We start from the raw sequence: 15,062 nt of genomic DNA on the forward strand, positions 1-15,062 counted from the left end.
CTCAGGCTAAACAAGTGCCTTGTGGCATGAGGCTTATAGAGGGCTCACTGTGGAGAAGGGGCCAGACCCCAATGACTGTTCCTTGAGTCAATACTATACCCAAGCTGTTACTAGGGCTGGCAAAAGGATTGTCCTAGTAGAATGTTGGTAAAGCTTTGGCAGCACAGCTACTGAAGACAATGGGCATCACATTACTCAAGTCCTTGATGTCGGCAGTCCAAGTAACTTCTTAAGGCAAAAGCTGTGACTGCTTATTCTCTGAATCCCTGATAGCCTAGCACATTAGCACCTGACACCACAGAGTTTTTAAATATGTTTGCTGGATATACATAATGATAATATGTATTTTATATATATAAAAATATAAATATATATAAAATATACAAAGATATAACTCTCTGTATCCCTTTTTTGCCCTATCAGGAAACTTCAATCTAAATTAATACTCAATTTCTCTAATTACTTAATTTACAGTAAATACAGCATGGTCCCATTCATGTTAAATTTGTACATAAACATATATATAACAATTTCTAGATAAAGGGAATTCAGGTGACTACTATTTTATGTATGATTTTTACAAAAACAATAAATCTATTTTCAGAAAAGAGAATCTCTGGTTCAATCTTTATACAATTATCTTTCCTTTAACCAATATGATTTCTGATCTTGATCCAGTTTTCCCTCTCCTGTGTATATTTATATTTGTATTTTAAGTCACTTCAAACTCTTTTTGGAAATAAAAGGAGAAAATAAATTATAAATTAAATTATTGTGCATATTTTTAAAGTGTAGTTCTATAGCACTGTTATTTCCTATTCAAAACTAAATAAAATGTACATACAGATCTAGAAATTCATAAGACATTAAGCTCCTTAAGGATAGAGACTATTGTATTCTATATCCCTAAAGACCTAACATATTATTAAGCAGCATCAGGGTGAAATGATTGGGCTACTCTAAGGATCTCTCTCTTGAGCTTGTGGCTGCCTACATCCTAAGGAGGTGAAGGAGGGGAAGGTTCTCTGCTTTCAGCCTTGAATCAAGGGTGCTCCCCCTCTATGTTCCCTTCATCGAAATCTAATTCAAAGGTGGTAGCATTTCAGGCCTGACCAATATGATTCTGGAAGGATTTGGAGACTGATTATATGAAAATCAGTATATTTCTAATAAGGAAAAACTTACTGGCAGATTGTGCTGGTATGGATACGATAATTCTCCAAGACTATTCACAAGGCACCTTAACAATGAGGCCTACTCACCTTGACCAATGTACTCCTGGTACTCCCTTTTGAACAAGTTCTACTTTTCCTTTTTCCCATGGCACTTATCTTCTAATATACTAAATAGTTTATATATCCATTATACTCATTGTTTATTGTCTATCCACACCTTTCTCTACCAAAGGACCACAACTAATACAGAAATAAGCTCTATGTGAACAGGGATCTTTGTTTTTCATCAACGTTATTTCAAGTACATAGAACAGTACCTGGCAAACAGTAGGGGCCAAAAAAAATTCTGTGGTATGAATACATAAATCCAACCCAAGAGTGTGCTATTTTCAGTAAAAATTTGTCCTCCCTGGATAGTGGAAGGAAGAGAAGGTCACAAAATGGATACTTAATTAGTCCTAGGAACCAAAGCAAGTAAATATAAGCCAACACTCTCACTTTGCTCAACAAGCATCACTGATTTGCTAACAGCTCTGGATAAAGACAGAGCAATCAGTTAAGCCAACAACTCATTAGATTCAAAGAGATGTGTCCCCAAAAGCACATCTACTAGCCATCTGATCACTAATTGACAGTATTTTTAAGCATCGTGTTGTTTCCTATTCAGTCCCAACCTTGAAAATACTACACACAGAAGGGAACACACTTCTCCACCTCTCCTTCTTTAGCACCACTGGCTATTTCTTGCAGAGGGAAACAGCTACAAGCTGGGGGAAAAGACTGGTGCATGTGGTGAAGTACCAGAGGTATAGAATAACACGTGTTTGTGTACAGAGATCTAATGGGCGCATCAGGGACTAACAACCCACCATTTATAACCTGTAGCACATACATTACCTTATTTGATTCTCAAAAGAATATGGTGAGGATCTACTATGCTGCCACATTGAGTTCCCTCACACCCTTTGCTTCGAGAGTATCCCATACACACTGCTCTGAAATCACTGATCATACTATACTATGTCTCTTTACCTGCATTTGTTTTCCCCATTAGACTGCAAACTCCCCAAGGTCTCGGATTCTGCAAACACTAGCACAGGGCCTGGCTTAAGGCAGATATTTACCTAATGTTCATAGAAATAATTAATTTCTGATGAAGAAACAGGCTGTCCATGGAGTTCTGAAATTCAATTAAGGCTTGGAACCAGGACTGGACTCTAGGTCTCTCAACCACGAAGCCTATTTATATCAATTTTGCTTTTAAAGAATAGGTGCGCCAGACATGGTGGCTCACGCCTGTAATCCCAGCACTTTGGGAGGCCAAGGTGGGTGGATCACAAGGTCAGGAGATCGCTACCATTCTGGCCAACATGGTGAAACCCCATCTCTACTAAAAATACAAAAAAATTAGCTGGGTGTGGTGGTGTGCGCCTGTAGTCCGAGCTACTCGGGAGGCTGAGGCAGCAGAATTGCTTGAACCTGGGAGGCGGAGGTTGCAGTGATCCGAGATTGCGCCACTGCACTCCAGCCTGGCAACAGAATGAGACTCCGTCTCAAAAAAAAAAAAAAAAAAAAAAAAGAAGAAAAAGGAAACAGAAAAAAGAAAAAAGAATAGGTGCTTGGAGCTAAAGAGAGCAAATCAGGAAACCGAGTGACTGAGAACAAGTCCACAACAAAGAAGCAGAGAAGAGAGACCCATCTCATGTACAGCTAAGTCTCTCAGTCAGTCTGAGGCAGTATCACCTCTATACTATAAAATCCCAGTTACATTTGTTCTTTCACATTTATAATCCTTTCACAGGTGGCCAGTACACCTTAAACACCTACTTGCAGAAAGAATTGAAATTGGTACCTCTAACTATCAATTTCAATGGCTGTTACTAAAGTGCCCACTCTGCTTTCTTTGAAAGTATCCCTTTTTGCTCTTATTTAATCAATTCTTTCGCACAATCATAGCTAGAGCAAATGTGTACTTCATCCCAGCACTTCCAGAATTACACAGACTCCAAGGCAGAAATCAGAACAGACTGAAATGGAAAGGCAGCATCAGCACTAGGCTGGTATCTGGCATCGGGAAGTAGCAGTGAGATAAAGTAAAAAACACAGATCATGACTGGGCACAATGGCTCACGCCTGTAATCCCAACACTTTGGTAGGCTGAGGGTGCAGGAGCACTTGGAGGCCAGGAGTTCAAGACCAACCTGGGTAGCACAGTGAGACCCCTATCTTTAAAAAAAAAAAAAAAAATTAGCCCAGTGTGATGGTGCATACCTGTAGTCCTAGCTACTCAGGAGGGTGAGGTGGGTGGATCGCTTGAACCCAGGAGGCCAGGGCTGCAGCGAGCCATAGATCGTACCACTGCACTCCAGCCTGGGTGACCAAGCAAGACTATATGTCAAAAAAAACCCAAAACCCAAAAACACAGACCTTTCAGGGAGCCAGACCAGGTTCTAAATCCTGTCCATGTGACACAAATAAATCACTTTATCTCTTTGGGTTTCAGTTTTCCGAGCTATAAAATGAGCATAATATATATTTTGTGGAGTGATTGTGAGAATTAGATAACTCACTACACAAAGTAAACTATTTCAATCTTTATACAATAGCTACAACCCTGATAGGATGGGGGAGGGGGCAGGAAAATAGCACAGCCTCCAATGGGAGGGAAAGAAGTCCCCCATCTTTCTTAGTTTCCATCAGAACCTCCAAAGAAAAAGCCCCTGGAGGAGAACTCACTGGGGACAGTAACTGCAGACTTCTCAAGGTCAACAGACGGTAGGTAACAGAACATGACAATAATTTGCACCTATACACACAACCAATTACAACAGCCTTCCAAATATTTGGTTGTTACAACAATGCAAATGACGTGCCTAAGGTCACAAAGCCAATGACTGAGGGAGCTGGGATTCAAGGCTACATCTTTCCAGTCCACGGCTACTATACAGTCCAATGCACCAGGTGAAGTCCAGTACCTCAGTCTGAATCTATCTTCCTGCCTCTGGAAAAGACAGCAGGGAGGCACACCAGGTGGGAGAGTGCTCAGGAGCACAGTCTGCAGAGATCTGCCTAAAGGAGCCCTGTGTGGAAGGAGGTCTCTCACCTGTTGTTTCGGTTGATGGCTGCCACCATGAGTGCTGTCCAGCCAAGTCTGTGCTTTGCATTGACATCTGCACCTTCTGACAACAGCCTAAAACAAGACAGAGGAATATTTTCAGTGTATGGCTTATCATGGATGTAAAAGTAGAAACAACCATAGAAGAAATGACACAGTCAACAAACAGAGGCTGAATGAGTCGGGAAACAGAGGCCTTTGAGGACTACATTCCCAATGTCAGCTCCTCTGGCCATTCTGTCCCATCAAGGCTTCCCCTATCTCTCTCCTTCCCTTAAATCAGTCTGTCCCCCTTGTTATCTTCCAAACCCTTTGAGAAAAGAATGGTCCCTCCCTATCTTAATACTCTGACACTCTCACTCCCTTGGTCCAGAATGCTCTCTCCCTGCCCCTTTGCCTATTTGAATTCTCCTCTCATGCTATTTAATATAATCCTTGTGGCTTGTGGACTCCTGAGAAGGAAGCCTTCCTTAACTCATCCAGTCCACAGCTCTTCCTTCCTTAATTTCCCAATGCTAGGAACAGAATGCCTAATGACATGTCTTATCTAGGTAGTTCCAGTTCACAAAATGATCATATTCCTCAAGTTTATCTGTATTGTGGTTGTTTGGAAATTGAAAATCCTTCAACCCAAGGAAAGATGGAAACAACAGATTAGGTTCCTAGGAGACCCTACCAGAATCTATATGCCAGTGCCTAGCACATTATAGAAGCTCAATAATTGTTAAATAAATTAACAAACACAGAATTTAAAGTATCCCACTAAAAGTATGAATTTTTGCTCCCAGGACAGGAGGACCAACAATGTAGGGGTGGGTAAATAGAATGAACTCTTACTGAGCACCTTCTACAAGCAGGAACTACCCCAGGTACTTTACATTCATGATTCCATGTACTCTTGACACCACCTAAGGAGCTAAGAGTAATCGCCTCTTTTCAGGGATAAGGTAACAGGCTCACTGAGGTGAAATGACTTGCTTAAGGTCACACAGCTAGTTAAGGGGCAGTGCAGTGACTGGTTGGCAGTGACTCTACAGCCAGGCTCCTTCTCACCTCACCACCCTTCCTCCAGACAGAACCTGGCTCTAGATAACATGAAAGACAAACACTACACTGATGTCAGTGAATCAGTATGACATGCACTTGGTCCCCTGCTGGATTCTGGATGAGGGTGAGGAGAAGACATGGCTCGAGACATCATATCAAAGAACACAGTGCCAAGAAAGGGAGGAGGGGTTTGGGAAGCTAGGAGGCTGTTTTTCAGTGGGTTCTAGCCAAAGGGCAGAGAGTCCAAAGGCTTGGGTTTGAGTCCTAGCACCATTCTTGTGCCACGATCTATAGTAAATGTCCCTACAGACCGAGCCAAATAAAATCTCTGTGTTGCTGATGTTAGCAGGTAACTAAGGCTTGAGAGGATGATGAGAAACATCATGTACTAAGGCTTCTCTCAAATACTTTCAAAGGCACTGTCAAAGCCCAAGGGGGAGACAGACCACAGAACTGCACATCTCATGAGTGCTATGAATGGGACTATGGGTTGCAGGTGCACTACAAGGAAACTTAACCCAGTCTCAGCGGCCAAAAAGGCCTCTCTGAGGAGGTGCTGATAAAGGGGAACTGGCCAAACAAAAGCGGGTGAGGGAGAGGAAGGAGTGTTCCAGGTAGAGGCAGTCCTCTTCACCTGGAGCAGGCACGGGGTATATGAGACCCCCTAAGATGTTTGGTATGACTGGGGTACAACATGTGAGGGAAGAGTATTAAGAGAGGTTAGGAAACATTCCTTTCTTACCTCTAGTTTGGAGGACTTACTCTGGTGAAGGTCCCTTACTATATACAATGTTATACTTCTTTTATGCAGAAAAAATTTTCTATGGCCAAGAATGTTAAAGAAGCTAAGAACCCTGTCTAATTTACAAAACCTCTTCTCCTTGTTTAGCAGGCCACGTGATATGGTAGAGAGCACATGGTTCTGATCCTAACTATGATCTTGATGGGATGGCCTCGCTTCTCTGACCCTCAGTCCAAAAGGCTTCTAGCCTTTGATCAGAGGCTTCTGAGGGCACAAACTTGAATTGTGTCTTGAAGAAGGGGAAGAGTTTAGAGAAGTGGGAGGAAATGCACGTCAATCAAGGCAAGAAACAGAATATGACTGCGAAGCAGGAAAGGAACATTCAGAGATCATTAGGCAGCTCCATCTGGGTGACAGTTCACAGCGGAGAAACAGACAGCTGCTGAGGCATGCAGAGCCAACACAAGACCTCAAATGTCAGACTAGGAGGCTAAGGCAGTGGGCATAAACCTTTCTGAGATATGGGCTCTTTTGTGACTACGATTGAATTTCTTCCAGAAAAGTGCATAGGAGCATACACTCTCAAAAACATTTTTTTTACATATAATGATCAGGTGTTCGCAGCCCCCATGAAATCAGTAATGGACCCTAGGATAAAAGCTCAGTCTAAAGGTTTGACAGATTCCTGGCATGCATGCTACTGTCCTGTGCTCCCATGTCTAAGAGGGATATCACACATCTCTCCCAGCAGCTCTTGCTGTGGAGTCTTTGAAAGAGCCTCAGAATCCTCTTCAAGGCCAGGCACAGTGGCTCATACCTGTAATCCAAGCACTTTAGGAGGCCGAGGCAGGTGGATCATGAGGTCAGGAGATCGAGACCATCCTGGCTAACACGGTGAAACCCCGTCTCTACTAAAAATACAAAAAATTAACCGGGCGTGGTGGCAGGCACCTGTAGTTCCAGCTACTCAGGAGGCTGAGGCAGGAGAATGGTGTGAACCTGGGAGGCGGAGCTTGCAGTGAGCTGAGATCACGCCACTGCACTCCAGCCTGGGCGACAGAGTGTGATTCTGTCTCAAAAAAAAAAAAAAAAAAAAAAAAAAGAATCCTCTTCAAAATAGGTTCCAATCAGCCACCATCAATCCATTGAAGTTAGCAACAGAGAGAAAACCTAGTTGCCATTCCTAAGCTTCCCACCAAAGGCAGTGAGGTTGTCATTCAAGGTTTTGGGACAAAAGAAATTATAAAATTAACCTAATCACCAAGCAGGCTGAATTTGAAGGGCGGAGGGTACAAAATGGGGATAAGAAGACCAGTTTGGAAGTTTAATACAGACCTTGGGAGAGGAGCTTGGGCAGGAAAATGAGAAAGGAGGGTGTAGCTAGGATAAACTCAGAGTGACCAAAATCCCTCATGCCTCCAAGGGAACAATTACCCATGTTCCCCTGCCTGGACCCTGAAAATTGTGGAAGCAGCATTGCTCTAGAGGTAGGGCTGAAGAAAGAAGATTGAAATGCCTCCTCCTACTGCCCCTGAAGGGCTGAGTGCAGTCTAATAAAAAGAAATGGATGAATAAAGGGCGTTGGAGTAAGTCAGACCCTGATTTGAATTCTGATCCAGCTAGATAACTCTAAGCAAATCAACGCTAATTTTCAGTCTTCTGACCTCTGGGGTAATAATTTCTAAGTTGCAAGATCCCAGCCTTGGCACATAGCAGGTATTCAATACAGACCCTACTATCCTATCTCACTTCCATCATTTTGATGGAACAAAGTGTTGCACTCTCAAGCTGGTAGTGGCAGGTTGGCCAATACCCAGGGATTCTAAGATGTGATCACACAGGATGACCTGGATAATTCAGCAAGGCTGGCTCTAGGCACTTTGTTCATTCATTCAGCAAACATGTGCACACACCCACTCTGTGCCCAGCCTCTTGCTGGCTACTGGGGAGGAGACAGAGAGAGACGTTCTTGCTTTCCAAGACCTGAGCCAGGCAAGATCTATCTCTTCTTTTCCTTCCCTCCTTCCTTCTTTTATAAATACATATACATGGGTGTGTGTAGGTACGTGTGTGTGTATGTGTATAAAATTCTGCTTACAACTTTTTTCACAGAAAATTCTGTTTTAAGTTTACTCATATTGCTAAGTATGCAATAACTCCATTGTTTTTAATTGTTGCATAACTCCCCATGGTGTGTGTCCACATTTTCTTTCTCTGCTCTCCCAGGCATACCCGCCCGGGGAGCCTCTATCTCCCAGCCACCAAAAATAATGCTCACAGAACATCCTCTCCTATGTCCTCTTTTGGACCTATGTGAGCATTTCCCTGTGGCATGTACTTGGAGTGAGATCACTGGGTCCTAGAGTATGTGCATAGTTGATTTGACTAAATAGTGCCAAGGTCCTCTTCTGAATAGCTGCCCCACTGACCCTTCCACAAGCAGGACAGAGGTGTGCCTGTGTATCCCTCTTCCTGTCAACACTTGGCCATAGCCAGCTTTCTAATCACTGCCAGTCTAATGGGTGGGTGTAAAGGGCTATTATATTATTGTTTTATTTTGCATGTCTCTGATCACTAACAATTTTGAGCTATTTGTTATATGCATGTTTGCATTTTGGGATTTTCTCTTCTGTATACTGCAGGGTTTTCTATTTTAAGAGAAAGAACTCCTGGAAGAGGCACTTCTCTAAACCTGCTATCATTTCAATGAAAGAACATACAGGAGAGTCAGGAGACCTGGGTTCTAGCTCTAGCTCTGCCACCTACTATTCTTTTTTTTTTTTTTTCGAGATGGAGTCTCACTCTGTCGCCCAGGCTGGAGTGCAGTAGCATGATCTCCGCTCACTGCAAGCTCTGCCTCCAGAGTTCATGCCATTCTCCTGCCTCAGCCTCCCAAGTAGCTGGGACTATAGGCGCCCGCCACCACGCCCGGCTAATTTTTTGTATTTTTTAGTAGAGACGGGGTTTCACCGTGTTAGCCAGGATGGTCTTGATCTCCTGACCTCATGATCCACCTGCCTCGGCCTCCCAAAGTGCTGGGATTACAGGCATGAGCCACTGCACTCGGCCTCTGCCACCTACTATTCTAACGTCCTAAAGGAAGGCACATCATCTGGCTAAGCTTTGTCTCTTTATAGGTCCAATGAGGATCACAATCCTCCCAGTGTCACAGGAGTTTTAGGAGGCAGCACTGAAATATGAAGGAAAGGGCTCTACAAACCTGAGGGGCCATTCAGAGGAGGAAATCTTGGTGTTCTTCAGTGAGACTCCAGCTTTCAGCCCTGCCCAGCTTCTTGACTGAGCATCCTTCTTTGCAGTCTCTTGGGGCTGAGGTGTAATGGAAAAAAAGCAACGACCCTGGAGTCCAAAGGCTGGAGTTCAGATTCTAGCTCTGTCACTTACTAGCTATGAAATGCAAGATATTAATCCCTCTTGTGCAAGGTGGTCATAAGGATTAAAACAGAACTTCGTAAGGAGTGGTGGCACCTGGTAGATCAAGAAAGGACCGGGCTGGGTGCGGTGGCTCATGCCTGTAATGCCAGCACTTTGGGAGGCCAAGGTGAGTGGATCATGAGGTCAGGAGATCAAGACCATCCTGGCTAACATGGTGAAACCCTGTCTCTACTAAAAATACAAAAAATTAGCCGGGCGTGGTGGCACACACCTGTAATCCCAGCTACTCGGGAGGCTGAGACAGGAGAATCACTTGAACCCAGGAGGCGGAGGTTGCAGTGAGCCAAGATTGCGCCACTGCACTCCAGCCCGGGTGACAGGGCAAGTCTCTGTCGCAAAAAAAAAAAAAAAAAAAAGAAAAGACCACAAGAGAACCCAACCACAAGTAACTCTGAAAGAGCTGGGTAGGCCCCTCCCCTGCCTCCCCTCGGTGCAGAGCAGCCCAGAAAGTTGGGATTTTACAAACCAGGTCTCCTGCATTTCACTGTGTTGCTTTGCAAGTGAATGCACAGTGGGCAGTCATTTCAAAGTCCTGGGCCAGCTAGGGGGCGGGCTGCCCACTGAGAGAGACTGAAAGGGCCTTTGAGGCCTGAGAAAGCCACCCTTGCTCTCCTCTGTGATTTTCACCAATGGGCAAAATGTGGCAAGTGAATTAATCTCTTTTAAAAAGAGCAATGCTTGTGACAGAGTACGGTGTCTCTGAAAAGGTTAGGATTCCATCATCCCTGAGATGATGAGTAGAATGCTTAATTCAGGCTGCCACTCAGGGCAGAACAGCCTGTGTCCAGGGGCCAGGGAGGCAGCGTGGGCATAGTGGGCCTTTCTGGGCTCACTCCAGACTTGTGGAAGGCCCTTCCCTAATGAACTAGGTCTCCTGCTTGGCAGGGCAGCAGTAGGTGGCCTCTATCTGGGGATTGCCCAGGGTAGTAGACACAGAGTAGACCACATTAGAAGTCCAGAGTTGAAGCCAGGCGTGGTGGCTCACACCTGTAATCCCAGCACTTTGAGAGGCCGAGGCGAACAGATCACCTAAGGTCAGGAGTTCGAGACCAGCCCAGCCAACAAGGCGAAACCCCATCTCTACTAAAAATACAAAAATTAGCCGGGCGTGGTGTCGGGCACCTGTAATCCCAGCTACTCGGGTGGCTGACGTATGAGAATCACTTGAACTTGGGAGGCAGAGGTTGCAGAGAGCTGAGATTATGCTACTGCACTCCAGCCTGGGCAACAGAGAGAGGCTCCATGTCAAAAAAAAAAAAAAAAAAAAAAGTCCAGAGTTGAATCCAAGCTCTTGCACAACTCTCAGGCAGTAGAGTGGGTCAGAAAAATCAGCAGCAAAGATCTCGTTTCAAATCCAGGTTCTGGGGGCCAGGTGCAGTGGCTCACACCTGTAATCCCAGCACTTTGGAAGACGGAGGCGGGCAGATTACCTGGGGTTGGGAGTTCGAGATCAGCCTGGCTAACATGGTGAAACCCCGTCTCTACTAAATATACAAAATTAGCTGGGTGTGGTGGCGCACGCCTGTAATCCCAGCTACTCCAGAGGCTGAGGCAGGAGAATCGCTTGAACCCGGATGGCGGAGGTTGCAGTGAGCCAGGATCATGCCACTGCACTCCAACCTGGGCGGCAGTGAGACTCCGTATCAAAAAAAAAAAAAAATCCAGGTTCTGGCGGGTGGATCACCTGAGGTCAGGAGTTTGAGACCAGCCTGGCCAACATGGTAAAACCCCATCTCTATTAAAAATATAAAAAATTAGCCTGGCATGGTGGCCAGTACCTGTAATCCAAGCTACTCAGGAGGCTGAAGCAGGAGAATCACTTGAGCCCAGGAGGCAGAGGTTGCAGTAAGCCAAGATCGCGCCACTGTACCCCAGCCTGGGCAACAAGAGCAGAACTCCATCTCAAAAAAAACCAAACAAACAAATCCAGGCTCTGTTACTTACTAAGTGAGGAGTGGTAGATGAATGAATGACTTAGCCTCTCTGAATTTCAACTGCTTCCTTCATTTACATGATAGCGCCTGCTCTCTAAGCCTGTTTCTGCATCTGTTAAAAAAAAATGGAGAGCACCTCACCAACCCTACTATATATGTCACATAGGGGTGCTATGAAGAGACAGTGAGATAAAATATGTAAAAATACTTGGGATGCAATATAGCACTGTACAAAATAGCATAAGAAGAGCTTATACTATTTTTATCACTTTCCAATTCGTGTTCACTCGATTTTAAAGAAGTGACAGAGTAACTAGGATGATACAGGAAAAGGCATACACAGAACTTGGAACATAGTAAGTGCTCAAAATTACTGGAGGATAGATAAACGAATGTCTAAAATTCCCAGGCAAGGGCAGCGGCAGGAAAGGGAAGGTTCCCTAGCCCAAGAGCTGAAGATTACCACAGAAGGACAAATCAGTTGGGAAAAACATAGCCTGCTCCCATCCATCAGCGATCCTGGAGAGTCCACCAGGCTAAAGACCAAAGAGGTAACAGCTATTACCACTGATTGGGGAAGGGGCAATGAAGCAGTCAAGCTTTCTCTTTCTGCTCTGAGTGCCTCTGTATTGTTTGAAGTTGTGCTGTTTTTATAACAATGACCATACTATTACTCTTTTTTAAAATAAAACTTTCTTAGGAAAAAAAAAATCCTATACTTTAAGAAGCCTTCCCTAAGATGACCTTGTTGCCACCACAATCCCCTGTGCTAACCTGTATCAATGTAGTTATCATACTGTCCACAGGTCTAACTTCCCCAGTAGGCAAGCATGTCCTTCTAGAAACAAGGACTTGCCTTCATCTCTCTGCTCCAGGTGCTTGCCATGGCAGTTGGCACACCACGAAGCTCAGGGTCTGAATAAATGAATGTCTACAGCACTTACCCACATTAACTTCTCACCAATACTTCTGTCTGGTGCTGGAAGTTACCTGTTTTATAACTGTATGCTTGTCTTTTTCGAAGAACTTAGGCTTCTATGTATATGTAGGAGGGTGTGGGTGCAGCTTCTCAGTCTCAGGGCTGAGGACATTTGCGGATACAGGCCTAGGGGCTACAGGTCACAAATTCCAGTCATGGCTCTATCACTTACTAGCTATGTGAGCACAATAAATGTCTTTGTGGTCCTTACTTTTATCTGCAGTAAAAGAAGGAAATGAATGAAATTATTTCTGAAGTCTCTACCAGCTCTATAACGTTATAATTCCAAATATGTGCAGCATCAAAATGAAAATTGAGTAGATTCCTAGGAGATGCTGCACTCATAAAGACTTCCAACGAAAAGACAACTCCCCAGGCTCTGTTTGTAGGAGGGAGGGAAAGAGTCCCAGAAAGGGACACAGGGGCAGCTTTGAGTTATTCTGGCTAACTAGCTCTTCCACTCAGGGGAGGGAGGTACCACTTGATTTTTCTTCCTCTTTCTTTAGGACCAATCAATACAAAGCGGCCACTGAACTTCAATGATGCATTGTTCCAACTGATTTCCGGATCCTTCACATGAACCAGCCCTCAGCTGCAGCTGGGGAGGGGCTGAAGGGTAGGGAGCCCTATCCCACCTGCATCAGAGGCCTGGAAGCACTGAGCCATGCAGACCCAATCATGATTGCTATCTGGGCAACAGGGCCCTGGCTGGAGCCTCACAGAAGGCCCTGTTTACAGTAATAACAGCACCAGGCCCTGCTGTCTGAGCAGAGGCAAGATGCCTGGGGCCAGAATCCCCAGGCAGCCTCCATCTGTGCTAACGTTATCTAGCCTGCCAGCCAGGGCTGGGAGGGGCAGGGCAAGGGAGCAAAGGCTGCTCATAGACCCCCCAGCCTGGGACAGCAGACTTCAGGCAGGGTCTTGGTGCTTCAACTCCATAGACAAGGCCTCTCCAGCAACTTCTGCATTTGCTACTTGAACTGAGCACCCTTCTCCAAGGCCTAGCTGGGGACCCTTCCGTGAGGAAGCTCTCCAGATGCTCTCACTCCCAGTGAGATGGCCCACTGAGCATTCTGTCATGCCTGGGGAACTCCAAGGGAGTGAGGGCAGTGAGGGAGGGGAGAGGCTGGCAGGTATGCAGTACCTACCACAAATGCAAGTGTACTGTGGAATGTGTCTGCATGTTTCATAACTGGCTATTTTCTATCACAGAAAACTTTAAAATTTCTGAACTTAAAGAATGATCTGCAGAGATTAATCAGTCCAAATCTTCCTTTTACATACACAGCTAGGGAGGCTCAGAAAGCATCCCCTTTGGAAAAGACTGATCTATATATGAGCCTGCCTCTGTCTGTCTCTTCCAGGCTGTGTGACTGTGGGCAGATCACACTACCCTCTCTGAACCTCAGTCATCTTACCCTACCTGCCTGCCAGCCCTACCTAACATGGGTGCTGAGATGACCAAAGGAAATAGTGTTTGTGAGGGCACTTACATTTTCCAAATCTTAGTTGCTATTATTACAATTGTTCTGTTTGTTGAGGCACACAGTGGAAGAGCTGAATCACAACCTCAGTGAATACTTGCTGGATCAACTGAATAAAGTGCAACACTGGGTGATTATTATTTGTCCCATCTCTCTTACAGAAACTTGGCCCACATTAAAGTGCTTAGATTCTTTTTTAACTTTCTATTTTGAAATAACTTCAAACTTATAGAACAGTTACAAAAATCACACACACACACACCCCCCTTCAAACAGCCTTCATGCCAGGTGTGGTGGCTCAGGCCTGTAATCCCAGCACTTTGGGAGGCCAAGGCAGGCAAATCACCTGAGGTTGGGAGTTCGAGACCAGCCTGACCAACATGGAGAAACCCCGTCTCTACTAAAAAATACAAAATTAGCCGGGCGTGGTGGCACATGCCTGTAATCCCAGTTACTTGGGAGGCTGAGGCAGGAGAATCACTTGAACCCCAGAAGTGGAGGCTGCAGTGAGCCGAGATCGTGCCATTGCACTCCAGCCTGGGCAACAAAAGCGAAACTCCGTCTCAAAAAAAAAAAAAAAAACAAATAAATAAATAGCCTTCACTCATATCCTGTTTACATTTTGTTTCATTTGCTTTTCTATTCCTTTTCTATTTTTTTTTTTTTTGCTAGACCATGTGAGAATTAATTTCAGCTACTATGCCCCTTTACCCCCAAATACTTCATTGAGCATATACCAGATACATTGGTACATGCATCTGGTACCTAGTACCAGAGCATCTCTTACAGAACCACTAACTAATGATGATAAAATTCAGAACATTTAACATTGATATACTATTTTTATCTAATATACAGCCCACATTCAAATTTCTTCAATTATCCCAATATTCATTATAGCAATCTCCCCCTGTGATCCAGATGCAAGCCAGGATCAATATCAGGACCAAACACTGCATATGTTTCAATTTCATCTAGGATAGTTCTTCAACCTTTCTTTGATTTTCATGATATTGACATATTCTGCAGAGTAAGGCTAGTTTGTTTGTAGAATACCCTTCAATGTGGATAACAATTTTTGAGGTACTACTTATTATGCATCCATTCATTCCATAAACTCTTCCTGAGGACTG

At 44.5% G+C, this 15,062-nt stretch overlaps 1 protein-coding gene across 3 annotated transcripts in view; it reads right to left on the reverse strand.

Moving 5' to 3' along the window:
• CLPB (ClpB family mitochondrial disaggregase) overlaps positions 1 to 15,062 on the reverse strand; it is a 143,259-nt gene that overhangs the window by 105,065 nt on the left and 23,132 nt on the right. For 2 of the 3 annotated variants that reach the window (XM_054440799.2, XM_054440797.2), the window contains exon 3: positions 4,279 to 4,365. In XM_054440799.2, coding sequence (XP_054296774.1) covers positions 4,279 to 4,365 — 87 coding nt within the window. Of the gene's footprint in view, positions 1 to 4,278; positions 4,366 to 9,299; positions 9,407 to 15,062 lie in introns of all 3 variants that reach the window. The other variant, XM_054440801.2, reaches the window with a different exon arrangement.

Source organism: Pongo pygmaeus, chromosome 9, assembly GCF_028885625.2.
Source record: "Pongo pygmaeus isolate AG05252 chromosome 9, NHGRI_mPonPyg2-v2.0_pri, whole genome shotgun sequence".
Classification (NCBI taxonomy): Eukaryota; Metazoa; Chordata; class Mammalia; order Primates; family Hominidae; genus Pongo; species Pongo pygmaeus.